The sequence below is a fragment of the Lithobates pipiens genome, unplaced genomic scaffold (genome assembly GCF_037356315.1).
Source record: "Lithobates pipiens isolate NorthernLeopardFrog02 unplaced genomic scaffold, aLitPip1_a1.2 Scaffold_25, whole genome shotgun sequence".
In the NCBI taxonomy this organism is placed as follows: domain Eukaryota; kingdom Metazoa; phylum Chordata; class Amphibia; order Anura; family Ranidae; genus Lithobates; species Lithobates pipiens.
The window spans coordinates 188,978,514-189,003,172 of record NW_027507787.1 but is presented as its reverse complement, the minus strand read 5'-3'; the positions used below and the strand labels follow the sequence as shown (position 1 = coordinate 189,003,172).

The 24,659-nt window shown below is 43.3% G+C and overlaps 1 protein-coding gene across 6 annotated transcripts in view; it reads right to left on the bottom strand.

Annotated features, from left to right (window-relative positions):
• Positions 1-24,659, bottom strand: part of TWNK (twinkle mtDNA helicase) — an 80,795-nt gene that overhangs the window by 45,659 nt on the left and 10,477 nt on the right. For all 6 annotated transcript variants that reach the window (XM_077455320.1, XM_077455319.1, XM_077455318.1 and 3 more), the window contains exons 3-5: positions 20,118-20,358; positions 15,265-15,372; positions 12,214-12,355 (exon numbers count right to left, since the gene is read on the bottom strand). In XM_077455320.1, the coding sequence (XP_077311446.1) occupies positions 12,214-12,355; positions 15,265-15,372; positions 20,118-20,358 (491 nt within the window). The remainder of the gene's footprint in view (positions 1-12,213; positions 12,356-15,264; positions 15,373-20,117; positions 20,359-24,659) is intronic.

The following is a 24,659-nucleotide window of genomic DNA, read 5'->3' as shown; positions in this document are numbered from 1 at the left end:
AAAAGGTAACAAAGATTATTTTATTAATACAGAACCGATGGTTTAAGTGGTGAATCTTCTTGGTATACAAGAAGATACATACCATGGTAGTTATAGTAGTAGTTTCAATCTGCAACTATAAGCAACAAAGCTTTCCATTGCCTTTTAGCCTCAGTAAATAAAACTATCAAACCCAAGAGCAAAAATGTTATACATATTAGCTTAACAGTACTTAGATGTGGTGGCTGCATTTGTTTTAATTGTATTCCTTTATTTTAATCTGCTGATCCTGCCACTAACACTTGCTGCCCCAAGGCAACAGTGCTCACTGTATGAATTTCTGTACTGTAAACTATTGGGCAGCATCACTGACACCATAGGACAGGAAGTCTTAGGCCTGCAAAACACCTCCACTTCTATATACCATGGGGGTATGTAAACAGGGCTCATAACAATGCATAAGATTTTAGGTTAGTATTGTCCGCTCGCTAGATTTCTGACAGGTTTGACCAATAATTTTGGCACTTTAACCACTTGAGGACCAGCCACTGAAGTTTTACTGCGGCAGGTTGGCTCTGCTGCGCCAAATCACTTTATTGTACGTGATCTCGCAAGGCTTGGCTAGCGGGCGCACGCGTGTAATTTTGGCACTTTAACCACTTGAGGACCAGCCACTGAAGTTTTACTGCGGCAGGTTGGCTCTGCTGCGCCAAATCACTTTATTGTACGTGATCTCGCAAGGCTTGGCTAGCGGGCGCACGCGTGTACACGCCACAAGCTCCGTGAGTCCGACTGTGGGTCCATGGGGATACCCACGAGTGCCTCACGTAGAGGAAGAACGAGAAGTTGCAAATGTAAACAAGCATCTCCCCTTTCTGCCTAGTGACACTGTCACTGATCATAGCTCCCTGTATTCGGGAGCGATGATCAGTGATGTGTCACACATAGCGCCTTCCCCCCCAGTTAGAATCACTCCCTAGGGCACACTTAACACCTACAGCGCCACCTAGTGTTAACCCCTTCACTGCCATTCACATTTACACAGTAATCAATGCATTTTTAATCGCACTGATCGCTGTATAAATGTGAATGGACCCAAAATAGCACCAAAAGTGTCCGCCATAATGTCGCAGTCACGATAAAAAACAGATAGCCGCCATTACCATTTAAAAAAAAAAAAAAAGTAATAAAAATGCCATAAAACTATCCCCTATTTTGTAGGCACTATAACATTTGCGCTAACCAATCAGTAAAGGCTTATTATGATTTTTTTTAACCAATAATATGTAGAAGACTATGTATTGACCTAAACTGAGGGGAAAAAAAATTAATATATTTTTTGGGGATATTTATTATAGCAAAAAGTAAAAAACAATGTGTTTTTTTTTTCAAAATGGACACTTTTTTGTTTATAGCGCAGTTTATAAAACGTTTATAAAACCATAGAGGTGATTAATCAAATACCACCAAAAGAAAGCTCTATTTGTGGAAAAAAAAAGGACGTCAATTTTGTTTGGGAGCCACGTCGCACGACAGCGCAATTGTCAGTTAAAGCAACGCAGTGCAGAATCACAAAAAGTGCTCTGGTCTTTGGACAGCCAAATCCTCCAGGGCTGAAGTGGTTAACAAAAGGCTTACAAAAAGTACAGGTATAACTCTGTTTGTAATGCAGTATACGAGCGTTTCGCAAGACGAGCTATATATTTTTTTAAATTCTGACGATTTGGGTTTCCAGTATTTCTTATGGGAAAACTCGCTTTGATATACGAGTTGCTTTGGATTACAAGCATGCTTCTGGAAGGAATTATGCTTGTAATCCAAAGGTATTACTGTATTGCTACGGTTTACATACACTGCCATTATACCCTCCATAATTCAGCAATTTTTCTATACAGCATATAGAATTTCTAATATTTCTCTTAAAGGTACGTGTGACCACACTCAGTATTTTATCATGTATTACCCGTTGTACTATTACTGGTAGAGCTTTTGATGCAGGACATAAAATGCAAACTTGATGCACAAAAGAATTTTAGCTTTGTGTGGTGGCTGACGTTTCACCCAGGATATGGGTGCAATGTGTTACAAAATGTGAATTTATCCTTTAAACCAATATATGAGAGTTTGAGTTGTGACAGATTTGACACCGTTATTATTGGCTCTGTGATAAGGGAAGAGAAGAGATCTCACCACCAAAAGATGCCAGAAGCTTGAAGCAGATTCAGGCTGTCTATGCATATTCCCTAAACCAAAACGCCCGGTTTTCATTCCTAAATTGTAATTAGAGCTGAACTCCAGGCCATGAGCTAAATTGACAGATAAACTACATACCAAGAAGCTATTTTAACAGCCAAAATATTTGTATTTCTATCAATCCAGCTGAGCATTACACTTCCCCCTTATACAGCACAGCCAGTTGGAGGACATCACATATAGTGGATATAAAAAGTCTACAAACCTCTGTTAAAATGTCAGGTTTCTGTGATATAAAAATATTAAACAAAGATCATTTCAGAACTTTTTCCAGCAATCTGAAATCTTTTTGGAAGTAAAAAATTAAAAACTAAAATAATGTTGTTGCATAAGTGTGCACACCCTCTTATAACTGTGGATGTAGCTGTGTTCAGAATTAAGCAATCACATTCAAACTCATGTTAAATAGGAGTCAGTACACGCCTGCCATCATTTAAAGTGCCTCTGATTTACCCAAAATAAAGTTCAGCTGTTCTAGTAGGTCTTTCCTGACATTTTCTAGTCGCATCTTACGGCAAAAGCCATGGTCTGCAGACAGCTTCCAAAGCATCAGAGGGATCTCATTGTTAAAAGGCATCAGGTCAGGAGAATGGTACAAAAGAATTTCCAAGACATTAGATATACCATGGAACACAGTGAAGACAGTCATGGTCAAGTGGAGAAAATATGGCACAACAGTGAAATTACCAAGAACTGCACATCCCTCCAAAATTGATAAAAAATAAAATAAAATAAAAACACAAGAAGAAAACTGGTCAGGGAGGCTGCCAAGAGGCCTACAGCAACATTAAAGGAGCTGCAGGAATATCTGGCAAGTACTGGCTGTGTGGTACATGCGAAAACAATCTCCCGTATTCTTCCTATGTCTTGGCTATGGGGTAGAGTAACAAGAGCCTTTTCTTACAAAGAAAAACATCCAAGCCTGGCTACACTTTTTCAAAAAACACATCTGAAGTCTTCCAAAAGCATGTGGGAAAATGGGTTATGAAACCAAGAACTTTTGGGCCATAATTCCAAAAGATATGTTTGGCGCAAAAACACTGCACATGACCAAAAGACCACCATACCCACAGTGAAGCATGGTGGTGGCAGCTTCATGCTTTGGGGCTGTTTTTCTTCAGCTGGAACAGGGGCCTTAGTCAAGGTAGAAGGGATTATGAAAAGTTCCAAATACCAGTCAATATTGGCACAAAACCTTCAGGCTTCTGCTAGAAAGCTGAACATGACCCAAAGCATACTTTTAAATCAACTAAGGAATGGCTTCACCAGAAAAAGATTAAAGTTTTATAAAGGCCCAGACCTAAATCCTATTGAAAATCTGTGGGGTGTTCTGAAGAGGGCTATGCGCAGAGATACCCTTGCAATCTTACAGATTTGTGTTTTTGCAAAGAAGAGTGGGCAAATATTGCCAAGTCAAGATGTGCTGTAATAAAATCAAAAGGTGCTTCAACAAAAGTATTAGTTTAAGGGTGTGCACACTTATGCAACCATTATTTTAGTTTTTTAGTTTTACTTTCCTCCACCAAAAAGATTTCAGTTTGTTGTTTCAACTGAGTTGTACAGTTTATAGGTCGCAATAAGACCCCTTTCACACTGGGGCGTTTTTGGGCTACAAATAGTGCCTGTAAAGCACCTGAAAAACACCTCCCCTGCAGTCCCAGTGTGAAAGCCAGAGTGCCTTCACACTGGGACACTGCGCCAGCAGGACGTAAAAAAAATAATCCAGCGAGCAGACTTTTTGGAGCGGAGAAGGAGCGATGTACACACCTCTCCTGCCCACTGAAATGAATAGGCACTGCTGCCTAAGTGCCTGCCAAGTGCTTCGGCAGTGGCGCTACATGGGCACATTTAACCCTTTATTTGGCTGGTAGCGGGGGTTAAAAGCATCCCACTAGCGGCCGAATAGCACCGCTAAAATGACGGTAAATCGCCACTAAAACTAGTGGCGTTTTACCGTCAACGCCCACCCGTTCCAGTGTGAAAGCAGGGGTGTGTAGACTTCTTATATCCACTGTACAGTTAAAATACTGTCTTCTTTCCATTCCCAGCCCTCTATCTGGACAATGAAAAGCAGGAGAACCAAGGATGAAATCTTGCTGCTCTTCTAGTATCAGCACGCTCCATGTCAACACATTTGTATGCAAAACACCTGATTGGCTCCCAGTTCTGTGTATAGTAGTTTGCAAGTGGAGGATACCATGTCAATGTCAGTTTCATATACTGGTTGCATTTAGGAGCTCATTCAGATGGCAAAATAGTGCCATCCTCCATGCAGAGTCACTGGCAGATGCATGTGTATCCACCACAGAGGTGTATTCAGGCAACCCATGGAAATAGATGTGCATGCGGCATCGGAAAAGACACAATCACATATCAATTTGACATGCAGGCAGAAGTGGTTGCACTGCAATCCGAATACTTGCTCCTATCCACATGTCAAACTTTGATATGCAATTGTATCCATGCTGGTACTATGTGTACATCAACTACTTACATGAGCCCTGCCTGCATGCAGCTCCGAGGTAGATGCACACGCAACTGCCAGCGGCTCTGCATGGAAGATGGCACTAATTTGCTGTGGGAATGAGCCTTAAAGAAATACATTTTTTAAAGTTCACAACAGAGGCACTGAAATCTTAGCTTTTTTGCTATTACTTGCTATGCACCAGACTCATGGCTTCCTGGCAGCTCTCTAATCTAACCACACAGCAGGTGCTTCTAAACGGTTATAAACAAGACCAAGGGTAAGTTTGGTGAATGCTTAACTGCACGTTTAATGTCCCTTGAAATAGTTTGTTTTGGACAAGCTGGGCTAAAACTATTTACCACATTATCCTGTGCGCTGGTTGTGTGAGCTGTTAACTATATGTTGCCTTAGCTACATAGAATATACATCGATGTGCTCTGGCAGCAAGACAGACTTCCCATCCTGCTCCCAGAACAAAATCGAGTCAGGCTGAGCGGTGCTCAGCCAGCCATTCACAGTAAGCACTGTATTTTTATGAATGACTACAAAGCTTCCTCTAATTGGCTGAGGAGAAAATCATGACGCCATCCAAACGCCTCTCCACCTCAGCCAATCAAAGGAAGCTTTGTAGTCATTCATAGAATGAAAAGCTTCCGATGAATGGTTGAGCAGTACTCAGCTCAACACTGTTTTATTCCAGGAATGGAACAGGCAGTCCCCCATGCTGCTGTGAAAACAGAGCTATATACAGTTGTACTCATAAGTTTACATACCCTGGCAGAATTTATGATTTCTTGGCCATTTTTCAGAGATTATGCGAGCAGGGCCCTCCTGTATTGGACTGTACTGTAATTGTGCTGTCCCCTCTCTACATTGTAAAGCGCTGTGTAAACTGTTGTCACTATATAAATCGTGAATAATAATAAGACACGTGGACTCATGGTTAGTGTTTGGCTGAAGCCATTTATTATCAATCAACTGTGTTTACTCTTTTTAAATCATAATCACAGAAACTACCCAACTGACCCTGATCAAAAGTTTACATTGCCCCCTTTAACATCAATGACTGCTTGAAGTCTTTTGTGGCTCTTTATCTTCTCAGATGGTAAAGCTGCCCATTCTTCTTGGCAAAAAGACTCCAGTTCCTGTAAATTCTTGGGCTGTCTTGCATGAACTTCACCGTTTGAGATCTCCCCAGAATGGCTCAATGATATTGAGGTCAGGAGACGGAGATGGCCATTCCAGAATTTTCACTTTATTCTGCTGTAGCCAATGACAGGTCGACATGGCCTTGTGTCTTGGATCATTGTCATGTTGGAATGTCCAAGTACATCCCATGCGCAGCTTCCTGGCTGATGATTGCAAATGTTCCTCCGGTATTTTTTGATAACATACTGCATTCATTTTGCCATCAATTTTGACCAAATTTCCTGTGCATCAGCAATCCACCTCTGTGGTTTCACCTCAGTGTTTCACACTGTGTTTCTCCAAATGTATTGTTTATGGTTGTGGCCAAAAAGCTAAATCACTTTAACCACTTGCCGACCGCCTCACGCCGATGTACGTCGGCAGAATGGCACGGGCAGGCATAAGCACGTACATGTACGTGATTTGCCTCCCGCGGGTCGGGGGCCCGATCGGGCCCCCGCCCGGTGCCTGCGGCGGTCGGTTTTCGTTCGGGAGCGATCCCGGACGAGGGGACGGCCATTCATTCATGGCCACCCCCTCGCGATCGCTCCCGACGAATGGAAATCCCCGGTGACATCACTTCCTCTCCTGTAATGTAAACACAGGAGAGGAAGTGATGTATTCTCTCCTCCGTGTCGGTATTTTTCGTTCCGACACGGAGGAGAGCGGATCAGTGAGTTGCACCAACACATCCCACACACAGTAGAACATGCCAGGCACACTCACACCCCCCCTTTACCCCCCGATCACCCCCCCAATTACCCCTGCCCCCCCAGTCACAGTGACACCAATGTCATTTTATTTTTTTTTTTTTGCATTGGTGTCATTTGTGACTGTAATAACTGTTAGGGCAGTTAGGGTTAGCCCCCTTTAGTTCTAATGTACCCCCCTAACCCCCCCAATAAAGGTTTAACCCCGTGATCACCCCCCGTCGCCAGTGTCACTAAGGCTGGGTTCACATTGCAGCGGTTTATGAGAACGAATGTGATTCGCACCGCACTGCAGTGCAAATCACATCCGATCTCTGTGCGATTCGAGTTCAGCCATTCGCCGCACCCGCCGCACCCGCCACACCCGCCGCACCCGCCGCAAATTCGCACGGGACCCTTTTTTTGGCCCGCAGCAGAATCGGATCGCATGGGTGTTCACACCATGCGATCCGAGTTTGCAGATCGCACTGCGATATGCGAACTGATCTGGGGGTGTCAGTAACATTTCACTGACACTCCCAGCAGTTCGCATAGGGCAGTGTGAACTGCCGCCGGGAGGCATGCGATGCGGGAACCCGCCGCGGATTCGCGGCGTTTCCGCATCGCTCCAGTGTGAACCCAGCCTAATAAGCGATCATTTTTCTGATCGCCGTATTAGTGTCACAGGTGACGCTAGTTAGGCAGGTAGGTATTTAGGTTCGCCGCAGCTTTTTATAGCGCTAGGGACCCCCATATACTACCGCATAAAGCCCCCTGATTGCCCCCTAGTTAACCCTTTCACCAGTGATCACCATATAACTGTTACAGGTGACGCTGGTTGGTTAGTTATTTTTTTATAGTTTCAGGGCACCCGCCATTTATTACCTAATAAAGGTTTAACCCCCTGATCACCCGGCAGGTGTCATTTGTGACTAATAACTGTTAGGGCAGTTAGGGTTAGCCCCCTTTAGTTCTAAGGTACCCCCCTAACCCCCCCAATAAAGGTTTAACCCCGTGATCACCCCCCGTCGCCAGTGTCACTAAGGCTGGGTTCACATTGCAGCGGTTTATGAGAACGGATGTGATTCGCACCGCACTGCAGTGCAAATCACATCCGATCTCTGTGCGATTCGAGTTCAGCTATACAGATAGTATGGCTGAATTCGTGTCGCACCCGCCGCAAACTCGCACGGGACCCTTTTTTTGGTCCGCAGCAGAATCGGATCGCATGGGTGTTCACACCATGCGATCCAAGTTTGCAGATCGCACTGCGATATGCGAACTGATCTGGGGGTGTCATTAACATTTCACTGACACTCCCAGCAGTTCGCATAGGGCAGTGTGAACTGCCGCCGGGAGGCATGCGATGCGGGAACCCGCCGCGCATTCGTGGCGTTCCCGCATCGCTCCAGTGTGAACCCAGCCTAATAAGCGATCGTTTTTCTGATCGCTGTATTAGTGTCACAGGTGACGCTAGTTAGGCAGGTAGGTATTTAGGTTCGCCGCAGCTTTTTATAGCGCCAGGGACCCCCATATACTACCGCATAAAGCCCCCTGATTGCCCCCTAGTTAACCCTTTCACCAGTGATCACCATATAACTGTTACAGGTGACGCTGGTTGGTTAGTTATTTTTTTATAGTTTCAGGGCACCCGCCATTTATTACCTAGTCTCACTAGTGTACCCCTAAATTTAGGGGTGTCTACTTTCTAAAATGGGGTCATTTGGGGGGGGGGGGTTTGTGCCATCTTGGCATTTTATGGCCTTCAAAACTGTAACGCCCTTAGAAAGCCTGAAGGCGGTGCTTGGTTTTTGGGGCCCCGTACGCGGCTAGGCTCCCAAAAAGTCCCACATATGTGGTATCCCCGTACTCAGGAGAAGCAGCAGAATTTATTTTGGGGTGTCATTTCACATATGCCCATGGCATGCGTGAGCAATATATCATTTAGTGACAACTTTGTGAAAAAAAAAAAAAGTTTGTAATTTTCCCGCAACTTGTGGCAAAATATAAAATATTCCATGGACTCAACATGCCTCTCAGCAAATAGCTTGGGGTGTCTACTTTCTAAAATGGGGTCATTTGTGGGGGTTTTGTGCCATCTTGGCATTTTATGGCCTTCAAAACTGTAATAGGTAGTGAGAAGTGAACTCAAAAAATTACGCCCTTAGAAAGCCTGAAGGCGGTGCTTGGTTTTCGGGGCCCCGTACGCGGCTAGGCTCCCAAAAAGTCCCACATATGTGGTATCCCCGTACTCAGGAGAAGCAGCAGAATTTATTTTGGGGTGTCATTTCACATATGCCCATGGCATGCATGAGCAATATATCATTTAGTGACAACTTTGTGAAAAAAAAAAAAAAAAAAAAAAGTTTGTAATTTTCCCGCAACTTGTGGCAAAATATAAAATATTCCATGGACTCAACATGCCTCTCAGCAAATAGCTTGGGGTGTCTACTTTCTAAAATGGGGTCATTTGTGGGGGTTTTGTGCCATCTTGGCATTTTATGGCCTTCAAAACTGTAATAGGTAGTGAGGCGTGAAATCAAAAATTTACGCCCTTAGAAAGCCTGAAGGCGGTGCTTGGTTTTCGGGGCCCTGTACGCGGCTAGGCTCCCAAAAAGTCCCACATATGTGGTATCCCCGTACTCAGGAGAAGCAGCAGAATTTATTTTGGGGTGTCATTTCACATACGCCCATAGCATGTGTGAGCAATATATCATTTAGTGACAACTTTGTGTAAAAAAAAAAAAAAAATTTTTTTTTTGTCATTATTCAATCGCTTGAGGCAAAAAAATAAAATATTCAATGGGCTCAACATGCCTCTTATCAATTTCCTTAGGGGGTCTACTTTCCAAAATGGGGTCATTTGGGGGGGTTTTGTACTGCCCTGTCATTTTAGCACCTCAAGAAATGAGATAGGCAGTCGTAAACTAAAAGCTGCGTAAATTCCAGAAAACGTACCTTAGTTTGTAGATGTGACAACTTTTGCGCAAACCAATAAATATACAATTATTGACTTTTTTTTTACCAAAGACATGTGGCTGAATACATTTTGGCCTAAATGTATGACTAAAATTGAGTTTATTGGATTTTTCTAATAACAAAAAGTAGAAAATATCATTTTTTTTCAAAATTTGCGGTCTTTTTACGTTTATATCGCAAAAAATAAAAATCGCAGAGGCAATCAAATACCATCAAAAGAAAGCTCTATTTGTGGGAAGAAAAGGACGCAAATTTTGTTTGGGTACAACATTGCATGACCGCGCAATTACCAGTTAAAGCAGCGCAGTGCCAAAGTGTAAAAAGACCTCTGGTCATTTACCAGCAAAATGGTCCGGTCTGAAAGTGGTTAAATGACTTTGTGCCAGAAGGCTCGAGGCTTGTCTCTGTGCCGTTTGGCGTATTGTAAGCAGGAAACTTTGTTGCATTTGCATAGTAATGGCTTTCTTCTGGTGACTAGACCATGCAGCCCATCTTTCTTCAAGTGCCTCCTTATTGTGTATTTTGAAACAGTCCCAGCAAATGTTTTCAGAGAGTCCTGTAATTTCCTGGCAGAAATCTTAGTTGGTCTACCTGACCGTGGTTTGGTTTCAACAGAACCCCTCATTTCCTCTTCTTGATTAGAGTTTGAACACTGCTGATTGGCATTCTCAATTCTTTGGATATCTTTTTATATCCCTTTCCTGTTTATACAGTTCAACTACTTTTTCCCGCAGATCTTTTGACAATTCTTTTGCTTCCCGTGTGACTCAGAATCCAGAAACTTCAGTGTAGCACTGGATGAAAGATGCAAGGGTCTGTCAGGAGTCCAGAAACTCACTGACCTTTTATACACACAGACTAATTACAAGCAAACAGATCACAGGTGAGGATGGTTACCTTTAATAGCCATTCAAACCCCTTTGTGTCAACGTGTGTGCATGTTATCAGGCCAAAATCACCAGGGTATGTAAACTTTTGATCGGGGTAATTTGGGTAGTTTCTGTTGTCATTATGATTTAAAAAGAGTAAACACAGTTGATTGATAATAAATGGCTTCAGCCAAACACCCACCATGAGTGAAAGAAATGTTTTTGTGTTATCATTCATATTCTCCGAAAAATGTCCAAGAAATCATAAATTCTGCCAGGGTGTGTAAACTTATGAGCACAACTCTACTTTATGTAGCTGAGGCTACATACAGTTAAACATACAGTTAAAGTGATTGTTATTTTTATTGAATAACAAAGACTTTACAAACATGTTATATGTACCTGCTCTTTGCAGTGCATTTTCACAGAGCAGCCCAGATCCTTCTCTTCTCGGGTCCCTCTTCTGTGCTCCTGGCCCCTCACTCCTGTCGAGTGCCCCCACAGCAAACAGCTTGCTAAGGCGACACTTGAGCAGTGTTGAAGCTTCCTGTGTCCATTCAGACGCAGAGCTTGCGGCCTGGCCCCGTCCCCTCTCTCTCCTGATTGGGTGACTGACGGACAGCAGCGGGAGCCAATGGCACTGCTGTTGTGTCTCAGCCAATCAGGAGGAAGAGTCTCAGATGGCTGAGACACTGGGGGGCTCAGGTAAATATTAGGGGGGCTGAGGGCTGCTGCTGCACACAGAAGGCTTTTTATCTTGAAGCAAAGAATGCAAGGAGATGGAATATGTAGTCACTCTGCAGGCAGTCATGGGACTTTCTGATAATGTTTACAGTGTACATGCTTCGCACTGGAAGTTTGGAAAAGTGGTGCTGGGGGACAAGGAAGCTGCAGCTTGTCAGCATTTAAAAACACAAAACATTCTGCAATATCTTTGCAGGATGGACCTAAATACATTATTGATAAAATATAGAAAGGTTTTAAGTGGTAGTATAATCTACCTAAGCCTATAATAAAGTCTTACCTGTAGGTACAGTGAATATCTCCTAAACTTGCGCTGTTTAGGAGATATGAAAAACAGCCACGGCCATGACTCCTGCGTGCATGGGCCAAAGTTAAATCATCGTGGCTCTGCCAATCAAATGGCTGGAGCACCCGAACGAGGACTGGGTGAAGATGGAAGCCCTGTCAGTGGTGACAGCGCACCGCTGAAGTGCTTTCTTTTAAGGGGAGTATTTAATAATGTGCTAGTAAGTGATGCATACTAGCACATTATGGCATCGTCTTGCAGGGTTTTGTTTTTTTTGAACCTGCGGTTTACTACTTCTGTAGCACTACTACCAACTAACACACAGTGCAGCTTTATTCAGTAAACCCATGATGCACCATAATTTGGCTAACCTAGAGTAACTGGGATGAAGCCCTGTTCCTGTGGAGAGACATTTTACTACCCATTGCTTACTTCCTGCCTGGTAATTCTGAAAAATTGCATTGCAATCAGCCTCTGCAAAGCCTTCTTAGTCTAATGTGGTAAAGAGAGTCGCCTCACAGCAATCATAAATACTCATTTAAGACAGGTGTGGGCAAATGAACATATTAATTCCGGATGAAAAAGTGCGGTTTAAAAGCCAAAATCCTTCCCTACACTGGCACCAATAAAGGTATCCAAGTCCTTTTTAATTCTGTATTCACTGACTGCATATGTTTGGCACTGTTACCCTTATGTATTAAGTAACTGGTATTTCACATTCACTTGTATATTATGGTCCCAAACAGATGATCGACCTACTTTTGCAGAGCCAAAAATAGATGATGTCTGTAATTCCTTGTCATCGTCTTCTTTCCGGGGGTGAATGACCAGAGTCACATGACAGCTATTCTCTGTGGCAAATTTCCTGAAAGAACCAACGATGTAGTCCTGCAGTGTAAATCTGGAAGACACGTGTTAAAACTTAGCTGGGGGACAGGATTAATCAGAAACCATCATCTTCCACAGTCTGCACAAAGTTTATTTATACACATAACATCTGCACAGAAATCACTGCACACAGCTTAAAGCAGAACCCCAGACAAACTTTTTTTTTGTTTGGACTGAGTAGAAAAAGGTTAGATCCTGTGTCAGTTTTTATGACGAGATCTGTGTCTCTTAAGGAGAGATCTGCCCTCATGTCCGATCTTGGTGACATTCTGGGCAATATTTAAAAAGAGATTTAACCTCTTGCTGGCCGCCTAATGTATATGTTTGCAACAGGGTGGGCAGGCCTTAACAACCATGTGCCACACACATGAATTCATGGACACACCACGTTCTGTGCTGAAAACGCATACCGACGGAACAACATCCCTGTTTATGGGAACCGGAGAGGGGCTCCCAACCATGTGACCAGTGTGACAACTGATCACAGCGGTCAATCAAATCAAGCGGCACGCAAAGCCTCCCTCCCCATCAGCAGAGTAGTGCAGGGAACTGTCGGTGAGACACCAATGCATTCCAATTTCAATTTCCCACACCGCACCTGCACTGAGGGGGAAGCACTGTGCAGTGCATCCACACATTGTAAACTATGAGAAACATTGATTGGTTCTCCAACTTTGCTGTAGTTGCGATCATCAGCTTTTCTGACGGGGAGGAGATTGGGTGCAGTTATGCTAAGGGAAGGGGCGGTCCCTGTTTCCAGGAGGAGGACTGTCATTGGCCACTTATAAAGCCAATCACAGTCCTGCTAGCCCTGTCCACCATCTGGAGGAAGAACACTTGCTTGGTTGTCACTACCAATCTCAGAAAGAAGGGAATTCACTGTGATTGAGAAAACCACAATCAGTTGACAGTCTGTAAAATTACTGTTGCGCTTCTGAGAACTTTGCGTCACTTACTACTGAACCCCAACACTGTCTCCCTTTAAAGCAACAGCCAGTATTCAGTGCAATGAAAATCACACCCAAATTTTGCTGCGGCACAGAGCACCACACTTTTTCTTAGCTGCGGGTGCCCAAATTATGATCGTGCACACAGGCCCACTGCTTTCATAAAATGCCCCTGACCTCATCATTGCGCATCCATTCCAGAGGCTGGTAGGTGATATCACATACAAGCACGTGGGCTGGATGCAAGTGTTGGATCAGGATGAGTGTGTCAGGACAGGTAGATGTGTCTCATCTCTGCTTCCTTTCACCACTCTTCATATCAGGCACATCATAGATGAGAAGAGGGTACTGCGATGGGGCAGATGAGCAGGAGGGGGGTTCAGAGGTGGGACAGATTAGCAGGATGGTACAGCAGTGGGGCAGGTGTCCAGGGAGGTACAGTGGTGGAACATGAGAAGGGGGGATCTGCAGTTGGGGCAGATGAGAAGAGGGTTCAGTGGTGGGACAGAAAAGTGGGGGGGTGTAGAGCAGTGGGGCAGATGTGAAAGGAGGTGTATTGGTGGGACAGATGAAGATGAGTGGGGGGGGGGGGCGGTGGGTTACAGCAGTGAGACAGATGTGCAGGAGGTACATGGTGGGGCAGATGAGAAAGCAGGTTACAGTGGTGCGGCAGATGAGTAGATGGGTTCAGTGTTAGGACAGATGAGTAGGTGATTCATTAGTGAGACAAAAGAGCATGGGGATACGGCGGTGGAGCAGATGTGCAGGAGGTACAGTGGTGGGGCAGATGTGTAGAGGGTTACAGCGGTTGAGCAGATGAGAAGGGGGATTACAGTGGCGGGGCAAATGTGCGGGGGGGGGGTCTACAGTGGCGGGGCAAATGTGCGGGGGGGGGGTTACAGTGGCGGGGCAAATGTGCGGGGGGGTTATAGTGGCGGGGCAAATGTGCGGGGGGGAGGGGGTCTACAGTGGCGGGGCAAATGTGCGGGGGGGTTACAGTGGCGGGGCAAATGTGCAGGGGGGGTTACAGTGGCGGGGCAAATGTGCAGGGGGGTTACAGTGGCGGGGCAAATGTGCAGGGGGGGTTACAGTGGCGGGGCAAAATGTGCAGGGGGGGTTACAGTGGCGGGGCAAAATGTGCAGGGGGGGTTACAGTGGCGGGGCAAAATGTGCAGGGGGGGTTACAGTGGCGGGGCAAAATGTGAAGGGGGGGTTACAGTGGCGGGGCAAAATGTGAAGGGGGGGTTACAGTGACGGGGCAAAATGTGAAGGGGGGGTTACAGTGACGGGGCAAATGTGCAGGGGGGGGTTACAGTGGCGGGGCAAATGTGCAGGGGGGGGGGGTTACAGTGGCGGGGCAAATGTGCAGGGGGGGTTACAGTGGTGAAACAGATTTGCAGGGGGACAGTGATCTGAAGTGTGGAGTTGCAGGAACTGGGGCTGATCTGAGGCATGACAGTGCAGGATGTTAAATTTCTCACTACTACTCCTCAAGTAGTTATTCAGAATGTGAAGTTGACATTTTTTGATTTCTTTTTGAGACAAACAAGTAAACATTGAAAAAGGGACGGTTCTGACACAAACGCCAGTCCCTTCCAATGACACAACATTCCAATCTACCTAACATAGGTAACTGACTGTGTACTCATTGAAAAACTAGGATCAGAGAACGAGTAGAAATGTGTAAATGAGTAATAAATAGTGGCAGATCTCATAAAGCATATGCATGAGATGGAACTGTCATCTTTGGGCTGGTGCAGACAACAAGGAAGAAGCTGAACACCAATGGCTTTTTTTTCAAAATGGCAGTGCAGGTCTTCGAGCAAATGGTGACGTGCAATAATAAGCATGTTTATGTGTTTTCCTATAGTCGTTTCATTGGTGTCGGCGGTTTATTGAGGGCAGAGGGAGGGGTAGGGGCACAACTGCTTTAAACATGCAGAATAGAGAACATATGACATTGAAAAAGTCTTACTTATCAGAATGTAGCTGTTCCTGTCCCATCATGAACTGCAGATTATCAATGATCACATGGCCAATGTCATACATGTACACTGCATGCTGCATTGTGTCAATCACAGATCTGGAGGAAAAAAAAAAAAAAACAATCAGACAGGACGCCAAGCAGAAAATAAGTCATTTAGCAACAACTGTAGACAGGAAGCCACATGAAGCTGGTTTAGTAAATCCTATGTTTAACTGGATTTCAAGATATTAAGACAGACACATTCAGTGCTGTAAAACGAACAGGTTCTGCTTGAAAATTAGAAATCCTAAATTTTTAAAACTGACCTAGGAGTATTTGAGATATACATATGATTTGTATTATATAAACCAGCCTTAACCCTATGAGCCATTTCCTGACAGACACTAGGTACCGGTGTAACTATTGGGTTTGTGTACAGGAGCAACAGACTCAGAAGCAAGTCAAATTCAATGGAGTTTAATAACTTGCATTAGAGCTGCACGATTCTGGCCAAAATGAGAATCACGATTTTTTTGCTTAGAATAAAAAGATCACGATTCTCGCGACATAAAATCTTTCACATTATACAAAAATAAAAAATAAATAAATGGTCGAACTTTTTTTTTTTTTCATTATAAATTCATTAAAAGTCATTTTTTCCAAGGCTGTGCCATTAGCTTCTCTCTGCTTACTGTACCACCAATCAGGCCTCAACTTCCAGGGTGGGTCTGAATCTGACTAGTGTCAGAAGCTTCCTATTACAGCACGATTTTGCTGTAAGGGTGATACAATAACTGGCATGAAGTGGGTGTGTTTGGGAATCTCCCTTCAGAATTACAAAATCCTCCCAGATCAGACAAAAAAATAATTGTTTATTCATCCCACAGGTTATATCGAGTCAAAACACAAAAATAAAACACTTCAGAAATCACTTCATAATTAACCATTCACGCAATTTTAAAGGGAAGCGTATACCGGTAATCAAAAAACTCAGTTAACGTTTATATGAATAATCTGAAAATTCATAGAACCTATAAAAAAAAAAATATGGACATAATACATACATTTTACAAAAATACTGAGTCTGGACACTGCAAATTTCATGAAAATATATAAAAATATCTAAAATGCACTCATAAAAAAGGGTCATATAAACCTTCAGGATTAAAAAAAGGAAGCTGCTTAAAGATCGCTGTTGCTGGCAGTGACTCCGATTGTGGCTATTTAGCATTAGATCTGTAAGACCCCATCCACACTCCTGTACAACACACCTCACATGTATTATAGACAATATCTACCTACTTGCTATGCAACAAGTTTGAGGGGAAGCACCCACTTCCTCCAGCATACTGTGCTTTCTACTCTGCATATTACTTATATAATAAACCGATTATACTACTAACATCCAATCCAAATATATAAAGAGGTTTATAACCTGTATCAACACTGCCATAAAAATTAATTTTAACTTTTTTTTTTTTATATATATAAAAATACTGTTCATTGCCATGAGGGGCCATGTTGAACTTCCAGTGACCAGTATGAGACAGTGAGAGTGATAACACCAAATGTAACGCACCTGCTCCTCATTCACACCTGAGACCTTGTAACACTAATGAGTCACATGACACCGGGGAGGGAGAATGACTAATTAGGCCCAATTTGGACATTTTCACTTAGGGGTGTACTCACTTTTGTTTCCAGCGGTTTAGACAATAATGGCTGTGTGTTGAGTTATTTTGAGGGGACGGCAAATTTACGCTGTTATACAAGCTGTACACTCACTACTTTACATTGTAGCAAAGTGTCATTTCTTCAGTGTTGTCACATGAAATGATATAATAAAATATTTACAAAAATGTGAGGGGTGTACTCACTTTTGTGAGATACTGTATGTCCCATTCTGCATAGGTTTTTTTTGGGGTAAAAGTGGACCATGCTCTTGAAGAAGTATCAGTTTTTTTTAGAGTATTCAGTTTGCAATGGGATGAAGTAGGTTCCCTTCTTTCTTGATGTCCAGTAACTCTAGCTGTGATGTCAGAGACACTTGCACTCGGCTGTTCAAAACTTCAGCTAGCAAGGAGATGACTTCCTTGCCAGCGAGCACTTGTCTTCAGCTCCCACAACTGTATTATAGGTTTTATTACTGAATATGTAATGAATATGGTGCTATTTGCACGGCAACCTGAAATGTGACCTCCTGCCTAGATGTAATGTTTACCATCCTCTTGTTCTTATATGTGCAAACAAACCAAACACACAAATAAGGAACTGTACTGTGTAGGTGTCAGGTACCTTCCCTGAGGCCGAGATGCTGAGAAAGGCTCCCCTTGCGTCTAAGCGCAGTATAACCCTGTTTTCTTTTTTTTTTTTTACTCAGCGCAAACCCATCTTTTATATTTGACCACAAATTGAGTATTACGTTTGCACCAACATTCTTTTTATTAGATGTTTGCATGTGTGCAAAAAATGAAAAAAAAAAACCCTCTAGCGCCAAAATGGTTAATAAAAAATTGACTGATTTAACAGTGCCAAGGGATCTAGAATCTTACAGTATCCAAGGTCCATTTACTGCAATGATATTCACTGCAGTATACCCCTGAAGGAAATATTGACACTTTGGGCCCAATTTGGACATTTTCACCTAGGGGTGTACTCACTTTTGTTGTCAGTGGTTTAGAGATTAATGGCTGCGTGTTGAGTTATTTTGAAGGGACAACAAATTTTACACTGTTATACAAGCTGTACGCTCACTACTTTCTTTACATTGTAGCAAAGTGTAATTTCTTCAGAGTTGTCACAAATGTGAGATAGATAGAATTAGCGACTTGGGTCGGCACAGCTGGGGTATCTTGTCTCCGTGCGCCCCCCCCCCCCGACGCAATCACAGTGGGCCGCACCCGCCAGTAATTGAGGCCGCGGCTTTGCGGCCTTCTGCAGTCCTATGGTTCCTTCTAGAATCTGGCATCCTCTTGTGGTTGCCATTGGTATGCCATCCAGCAATGCTGCTAATGGAGCTTCCCCTGCCTGTATTCACTGCCCGCCCATCTCCTTCCCTTTACTTAGAACCCCCAAACATTATATATATTTTTTATTCTAACACCCTAGAGAATAAAATGGTGGTCGTTGCAATACTTTCTGTCACACAGTAAATTAAAAAATAAGACAACAGTAAAGTTAGCCCAATCTTTTTTATATTGTAAAAGATAAAATCGTGCCGAGTAAACTTATACCCAACATGTCACGCTTCAAAATTGTGCCCGCTTGTGGAATGGCGACACACTTAACCCTTTAAAATCTCCATAGGCCACCTTTAAAAAAATTCTACAGGTTGCATGTTTTGAGTTACAGAGGAGGTCTAGGGCTAGAATTATTGTGTTCGCTCTACCTCACATGTGTTGTACGCTCCTGCAAGCAAGCTCGGCGGGATGGGGCGTGTTTAATTTTAACTTTGATTTTTTATTTTTTTCACTGTTCTTTTGAAAAAATAAAAAATTAATGTCACTTTAATTCCCATTACAAGGAATGTAAATATCCCTTGTAATAAGAAAAAAGCATGAAAAGGTCCTCTTAAATATGAGATCTGGGGGGGGGGTCAAAAAGACCTCAGATCTCATATTTACACTAAAATGCAAAAAAAAAAAAAAAAATAGTTATTTGAAAATAAATAAATAAAATGTCCCTTTAGGAGCTATGGGCGGAAGTGGCGATTTGACGTGGCTTCCGCCCTGCAATTACTTTGAGACGGGCGGGGGTCCATCCTCCCCTCACTCGTCTCCATGTCAGGCCAGGGACAGGTCCGGATCGCTTCCGCCGTAACCAATGGCCACGGTAAGTGGTGGAGGGCACCGAAGCGCAGCGGGAGGGTGGAACCTTCTCCCACCGCCGATAAAAGTGATCTTGTGGCGAATCCGCCACAGAGACTTTTATCTGAAAGAGCACAGCTGCTACCATAACAACGGTATCCCTCTTAAAAGACAGGACGTATATAGTCGTCCTGCGGGAAGGAAGCAGTTAATTAAAACATATTTAATTTTAATTTGCTTTTTCACACGGGCTGTCTGATCAGGTACCCTTGTCGTTTTTTCAGGCAGACCCGATCAGACCCTTAGCGGGGATATGGCGGTTTCGTGTCCCTGCAAGGCAGGAAATAAAAGCAGTCACATTCGTTCTAGTTGTCTGTGTAAATTTAAGATTGGATCATTTTTATATTGAAAATAAAGCTGTCGGTTGTTAAAAAACAAAAACAAACAAAAAAAAAAAAAAAAAAAAAACCTTGCTCCTAACTTTTTTAGCTGGCTCCCAAATTCCAAGCAAATTTGTCGAGCCCCCCGATATATGCAGTGCACGGTGTTTCATTTTTAGTTTTCAGCCTTTCCAGAAGTTTGCTAATCTGCAAGGTTCAGTACAGAGTGGACTTTGATATCTAGCTCACTAGTCACATAGCAAATTGCATCCCGCAAACTTTACTCTTTTTATAATTATTTAATGCCATTTTAATTTTTGGAAACGGATTATTGAAAACTGTGATCGCCATTTTACAAGCCTTTCTGTGGTCCTGTTAACAAAAAAAATAAATAAAAAAATAAAAAACAATAAAAAAAAAAAGCATAATATACAATCTGAGGGCCAGGGCAGGAAGAGGTATAGTAGGATAATGAAACAGCATATTCCATGAATATAAAAAAATACAATAACAAATTATACCATCTTTAAGAAAACAAAACCCCCCAATAACCTTATATATGGTAATGCTGATCTACTGTGTTAAAACACACATAAATCAAAAAATTCAAAAGGAAGCAACGATTCTTAGATAAGGTTCTATATATCTTTATTTACGGACAACTCTGGTGTCTTACTTGATGTTTTGATGTCCGTGGAAGGTCATAAAATAAAGAGGCAGCTCCTCAAATCTGTCTGCCCACTCGTCATACATGTCCAGCTGTTCTTCCAGACGCAGCAGAGAGAATTGGGTCAGCATGACTTTGGCCAGACGCACATTGTTGAGTTCAAAACTCCCCCACAAGGTGTTAACCCCCTGAACACACAAGTCTAAAGCATATTCACTTATGAAAGTTGTTTTTCCACTACCAGTTGGGCCTAGAAAAAAAAAAAAAAAATAAATAAAAGTCAAAAGGAAAGTCAAATCAACAATAATGTAACACCACATAGATGCAAAAAAATGACTTTAACACTGCCATCTAGTGGCAATACAGTAGAAGTCAACTTACTTCTAAATCCATCTGTTCGGTTTCAACTCATTTAGCTATCATCTGAACAAGTTTGCCAAACATAGCACTAAATCTGTAATTTCAACTTTTGCAAATCTGCTCCTAAATCGCTCATCTACACAAGCTGCATCTGTATGTAGAAATGACCACCTTCTGTTGATCTCAAGTAGTAGTACAAACAAGAGACATTTTCTTGTTAAATGCTAGACATTGAATTTGCATGTAATTTAACAAGACGACTAATGTAAAGGAAAAAGCCCTAAAAAAAATAAAAGGCATCAAAGAGTTAAAATAGCAAAAAGAGGTTGTGGTTTTTCTATTCTCATCCATACAGACCTTAAAGGGGTTGTAAAGGGAAGTGTTTTTTTCACCTTAAAGCAGAGGTTCACACAAATTACTAATCTTATCCCTCTCAGGACATTTCACAGATGTGCAGATGAACAAAAACATTTTTCTTTAGTGCTGTATTTACCTTAGTATCGGTGTTTATTGTGGCACTTCCTGTCTTTCACTCCCGCGGGAGAAGGCGTGTATATAGCTTTTCCCCGGCGCCGCACTTGTCTCCTGGGTGCCAAGTCTCAGGCGGAACGCCGCCACGAAATCTTTGTTTGGTTGCCATCACAATGGGGTGGGAACTTCAGGCGACGCCGCCCGTTGTGATGGCAACCTGGAAGTTTTTGGAGCTCTGCGCCATAAACACTGAGCATGCGCGAGGAGGAGCGGTGAATGCTGGGAGCTCTGCATTCACCGCATCCCAGAAATCAATGCTTGTGGGCTTCACATGCAAGGAACCGGCCATCATAAAATTTTAACAGTTCATTTTCTAATCGAAAACGGACATTGTGGGGAATTAATACACCAAACAAGTGAGTCTTATATAGTGTTTAGCAAAGTGTCAAAAAAGCTGCAACCAAAAAAAAATAAAAAATGGTCAGTGGACCTTCGCTTTAATGCATCCTATGCATTAAGGTGAAAAAACACCTGTCAGTAACCAGCCCCTCAACCCTCCCCATTTTACTTAACTGAACCCTCAAACTTGTCCCACGGGGACACGCCTTCTCTCTGTAGGGGGTTCTTGGCTGTTGATTTTATAGACTGATAGCAGCGCAGCCATTGGCTCCCGAATGCTGGACTCGGGAGCGTGCCCGCAAGGTAACCCCCGGGAGAGCGCTTCTCCCAGGGGGTTATCCGATGTGGGAAGGAGCCGAGACAGCCCCCGAGGGACCCAAGAAGACCAGGATCGGATCTGGGCCACTCTGCGCAAAACGAGCTGCCCAGTGGAAGTATGACATGTTTGTTAATTAAAAATAAATAAAAAAAATTACCTTTAGCGTCACTTTAAAGTGATTGTAAACGATCACCTTGCAAAACAACCTATTCGGTTTAAAATTAAAACGAAAGCCAAAGCATGTGTATAGATTAAAAAAAAAAAAAAAAACATTATAGATACCTTTTCTTTATAAGAAATCACATTCCCTCTGCTCTGTGCCCAAGACAGGCATTTCAGCTTTTATTTCAGCATGAAGAAGTTTGTGCTTTTTTGTGCGCTTATGCACATTTTTATTGAGCTACTTCATTTTATTGGGCTACTTCTTTGAACATAAGCATTTTTTTTTCACAAACCTCCTAGATAGTATTTTTGTAACCACTGTATAAACGAAGCAAAACAAAAAGCTGGAACAAACGGTTTTGTGCATTTTCCAGCTTCTTTGAGCTCTTGGGGGAACTAGCCCCTCCCAAAAACTTGAGTTTGGTGTGTGTGGGGGGGGGGGGGTTCTGCCTGTAGGAGCACATGACTGAAAGCCATAATGTGCATGGATGAACACATTGGCTAACATGGATAAGCGATTAAGCCATGGGGATTTCAAATCCCCAGGCCGGCAAAGTGGCAACTCGATGTCTCACAGCCGTTACATGGTTACAAAGCTGCTTTTATTTGCCTAGAGTTCAGGTTTAAATATTAATTCTAGGAATCAATATGTTATACATCATTACCAATGTAACTACTGTGTGTATATGACATACCTGGCCGACAGAGCTGGATATCACTGAAGACACAGCTACTTCAATGATCTCCACCACATTTTTTTGAATGAATGCAAAGCACTCTCTAAATGGAGGAGGAGGAGGAGGAGAGGAAGGGTAGTGATGTCACGCTCTCCATGTTCTTCAGTCTGAATAGACTCTCTGCAGATTGGTCGAACTCCAGTATTCACAATATATCAGGCTGGCTGCTAGGTCTTACCTCCGCCTTGTATCCCCGCTGTCGGGATCCAAGTTTTAAAGATGGAGGTCACCATTTGGGAAAAAAAAACATTTTTTGTAGAGGGGGGGGGGTGCATTTACTATTTTTGCCCTCAGGAGCCTGCAAACCATCGCACCCTTGACCAGTGGACCAGGGGTGCAATGTCAGGCTCTTGCAGACAAGCTTGTCTGCAGCTTTCAGCCGATAACCCCAATATGGGCTTACGGTTACTGCAGGACTTGTGAAGGAACTACAAGAGAGCTCATCAGCACCATTACAATGGATAATGGTACTTGTAGTTCTCTCAATCACAGATCGCTGTGAATGAATGACGTGGCTGTATGGCTGCAAAAGACCCCCGACCCCCCATGACAGCAAGTGGAAGGTCTTGTTCCCATGCCCGCTGTCACTATCTGAAAATGATGTGGCCATGCAGAGCTCCACTCACAAGGCTGCGTCATTCATTCAGAGTGAATTCCTGTGAATACACAATCTTCAACGACCGTCAGCCATTGAGGCTGAAGTCTCATAGTTCTGATTGGACTGCGAGGTCACTGATGAGCAGCCTCAGAGTTGTAAACAGTCAGTCCATATGAAGGTACAGGCTGAAAGCTGCAGGGCGTGTCTGCAGGAGTCTGTCATTGCTCCACAGATCAGGTTCAATGCTTCGCAGGCTTCTTAGGGGAAAAAAATAATAAATGCAGTGGCTGCAGCACTGGGAACATGTTACAACATTGTACGGCCAGGCAGTTTCACACTGACAGGGAGCATCAACAGCCCTATGGTAGTTCAATTGAGAACTACAAGCAGATAGCTGCAAACGATGTTGGTATTTGTAGTTAATTCATTCACAGAACTCTGTGGGTCAATGAATGACGTGGCTGGGTGGGCAGAGCCCCGCACAGCCATGTACTTTTTAAAAAATGTGACAACTGGTACGGGGAAGTTCTCCACGTACCGCTGTCACAGAGGGTACTGTTCACTGAGCCTCTGCATGAGTGGTAACATGTTCCTGAAGGTGCACTTATCCTTTAAAGAGGAAGTAAACCCTGATGGGTTTACTTCCTCTTTCATTCCCTGCAAAGGTAAAGCATAATGGACTACTATGCATCTCATAATAGTCCATTATGTGTCACTTACCCTGACAGAGGAGCCAGCGAAGTCACCACTGTCCCCTGTAGTCCGGCGCATCCATCTTCTCGGTGGGTCTCGCCGTTCCACCGCTGTCATTCGGCGAAGCCGCAATGACGTCACTCCCGCACATGCGCACGGGAGCCGCCACTCGCGGCATATCACCGTTGACCGTGGCGTGCTCAGTGCGCCTGCGCGCCGCTGTCTACGGCGCATGCGCCGTAGACAGCGATGCCTGTCTTTCGGCAAATATCTCCTAAACCGTGTAGGTTTAGGAGATATTTCTTGGACCTACAGGTCAAAGTTGGTTGTAAGGGTTTACAATCACTTTAAAATGTCCAAAGCCTGATAATAGGTTCACTTAAAATATGATGGATATAGGGTATGCTATTGCAATATAAAAAAAAAAAAAAAAAAAAAAAAAAAAAACACAGTACACCTGAAACCAGAAAGTTAAGTAGGAGCAAAAGTTTTTGGATGTATTTAAACCAGAGAGTTTGCCAAGTAAGCAAAAGAAAAAAAAGGGGTGCCACATGCAGAGATGTGTCAATAACATTTTTGTTGCAGGGAATGGCAAAAATCTGGACATGTATCTTAGTGCAGACTGCTGTGAAAATGAGTGAGCCAATCACAGAAAGGAAATTACGTATCCGGGGGGGGGCTTCTGTACACCATCTGTGTAGAGAACACCTCCAGGTTTCTTTGCAGTTATGGTTTAACGGGTGGAGTTACCCTTTAAACTATATCACCTATGTGTAATCCTTGGGTACGTATAAAGGCTGCTCACCTCAGTT